The sequence below is a fragment of the Nicotiana tabacum genome, chromosome 24 (assembly GCF_000715075.1).
Source record: "Nicotiana tabacum cultivar K326 chromosome 24, ASM71507v2, whole genome shotgun sequence".
Lineage (NCBI taxonomy): Eukaryota > Viridiplantae > Streptophyta > Magnoliopsida > Solanales > Solanaceae > Nicotiana > Nicotiana tabacum.
The window spans coordinates 73,786,992-73,788,930 of NC_134103.1; the positions used below are offsets into that span (position 1 = coordinate 73,786,992).

Sequence of the window (1,939 nt, forward strand, 5' to 3'; positions counted from 1 at the left end):
AATAATCTCACTGTACAGAGAAGAAAAAAATTAAGTCATGCTTTAAAGATGTTTGATAGATATACCTATGCATGCCCTCAAATTAACTAGACAGAAAAGAATTTCACTAACGAAAAAGTTTGCTATGATCTAAAAATGCGAAAAACCACTTCTTTTAATCATGTAGTCTTTTTGTTTTTTGGTTAGTCTCCCTACTTTTTGGTTTTTATTTTTCAGGAGCATGCGACATACCTACTACTATAAGGTATAGTATATAATAATATATAAAGAATTAATCAAGGGGTCTAGCTCAAAAATAGCTTATATAAATGAAATTCCAAACCATTACATATATCACATATATGGAGGGAGAGAGCCGAGGGTCTATCGGAAACAGTCTCTACCCAGGATAGGAGTAAGGTCTGCGTACACACTACTCTCCCTACACCCCACTAATAAAAATATAGTGGGTTGTTGTTGTACATATATCACACATTCAAATGAAAATTTTCAATGAAAACGATAAAAGGGATTACAAAAACTCATCACAAAAGTTCATGAATAGAAAAAATAACAAACAAATGACATGCACCATACACAAAAAAAAAAGAAAAAAAAAAAGAAAACTTATAAGTCCAAGTGACACGTGGTGGTCTGAGAACTCTTCGTTGAAGAAACAGGCACCATAGGTTTACACAAAAGCTTCAGCTTCCGATGACTGGATTTCCAAATTCCAACCTTAAACCTTATCTTAGCCCTAACTTTGATCTCCATTTCCACAGCTCCGGCCGTCCTCTCCGTCTTCAGATCACGAGCAACATCACCGTACAACGCCACGTCTTTCGCCGGAAGGAAAAGATCCAAATAAGTCACGTTACGACGAGGCTGAAAGAATGGTTCCACATTGTTAAAAGCAATTTGTTGAGAGTTGTAAAACAGTTTCACTTCAAAACTGTCGTAATATATAGACACCCTACTATTGGTATTGAAAGCTTTTAACGTGAAGTTGAAATTTCCATACAAATGGTCATTTTTGGTCATGTTGTAGCCATGCAATGAAGCATTTTCAATTGAGTAAATTGGTTTTCGTGGCTTCACTGCTAACCAAATGACAAGTATTGTTATGCCAACGATAACGATTAGGGTTAAGAGTATAAGGGCTATGCATTTCACGGGGCTTAGCCGCCGTGGCTTGGCGCCGTTTTGTGGCGGTGGTGCGGTCATAACGGGCATTTTGACGGTGGAGATTGTGGAATGAAGAAGTTGCTATAATTGATCAAAATTCTGATCAATGTAACTAATTATATACGAAAGAAAAACTAGAGAATGTTCATATGGAGAAGCTACTGTACTTTTTCTAATTTCAAAGTTCTTGTTCCATTATATAGGGAAAAGAAGATAAAGGTTAAAGGTGACAGCGATATCTTTTTTTTCTTTAAGCTTTTGGTTCCTTGACTGTAACTCAAGAGATCTCAGAGTTGCCAACAGAGGCTCAGCTAGAGCACGACCTATGGATTCGGCCGAATCCAATAGCTTTTGTACGGTGTATTTGTCTTAAGAAATTTATCGAATATATACAATTTATTAGTTTAGAACCCAGTAACTTAAACAGATTAGATTTTCCGAAACCATAAACTTTAAATCTTAACACCGCCTTTGATGGCCAACTCCAATTATCCAATGAATATGTGTCGTTCTTTTACTTTTTTCTGTAATAACTTTTGTTATCCTATTGAAGCATATATTTTTCATTGTTAACTCATAAAGACACACAGCGTGTTTATTGCATGAATATTCTTATCTTGCATGAAGAAAAAAGACAAGGAAAAGGTGCGTATAACTATATCTTGTTGATATATATATATTTCATGCTTAGTTAACAAGTTATTCGAAAACCATCTCTCTAAAGTTATTCTTTAAAGATGTTACTAATTTGATAGATATGCCTATGCATGCCCTC

At 35.2% G+C, this 1,939-nt stretch overlaps 1 protein-coding gene across 1 annotated transcript; it reads right to left on the reverse strand.

Moving 5' to 3' along the window:
• Positions 1–285: 285 nt before the first annotated feature.
• Positions 286–1,323, reverse strand: LOC107765229 (uncharacterized protein At1g08160-like). Its single transcript, XM_016583854.2, has one exon. The coding sequence runs from the start codon at positions 1,210–1,212 to the stop codon at positions 607–609; it is 606 nt and encodes a 201-aa protein (XP_016439340.1). The 5' UTR covers positions 1,213–1,323; the 3' UTR covers positions 286–606.
• Between the last annotated feature and the right edge of the window lie 616 nt (positions 1,324–1,939).

What these genes read in the sequence shown, in the direction of transcription:
- LOC107765229 (XM_016583854.2), bottom strand. Translation starts at nt 1,212, where the DNA reads ATGCCCGTTATGACCGCACCACCGCCACAAAACGGCGCCAAGCCACGG.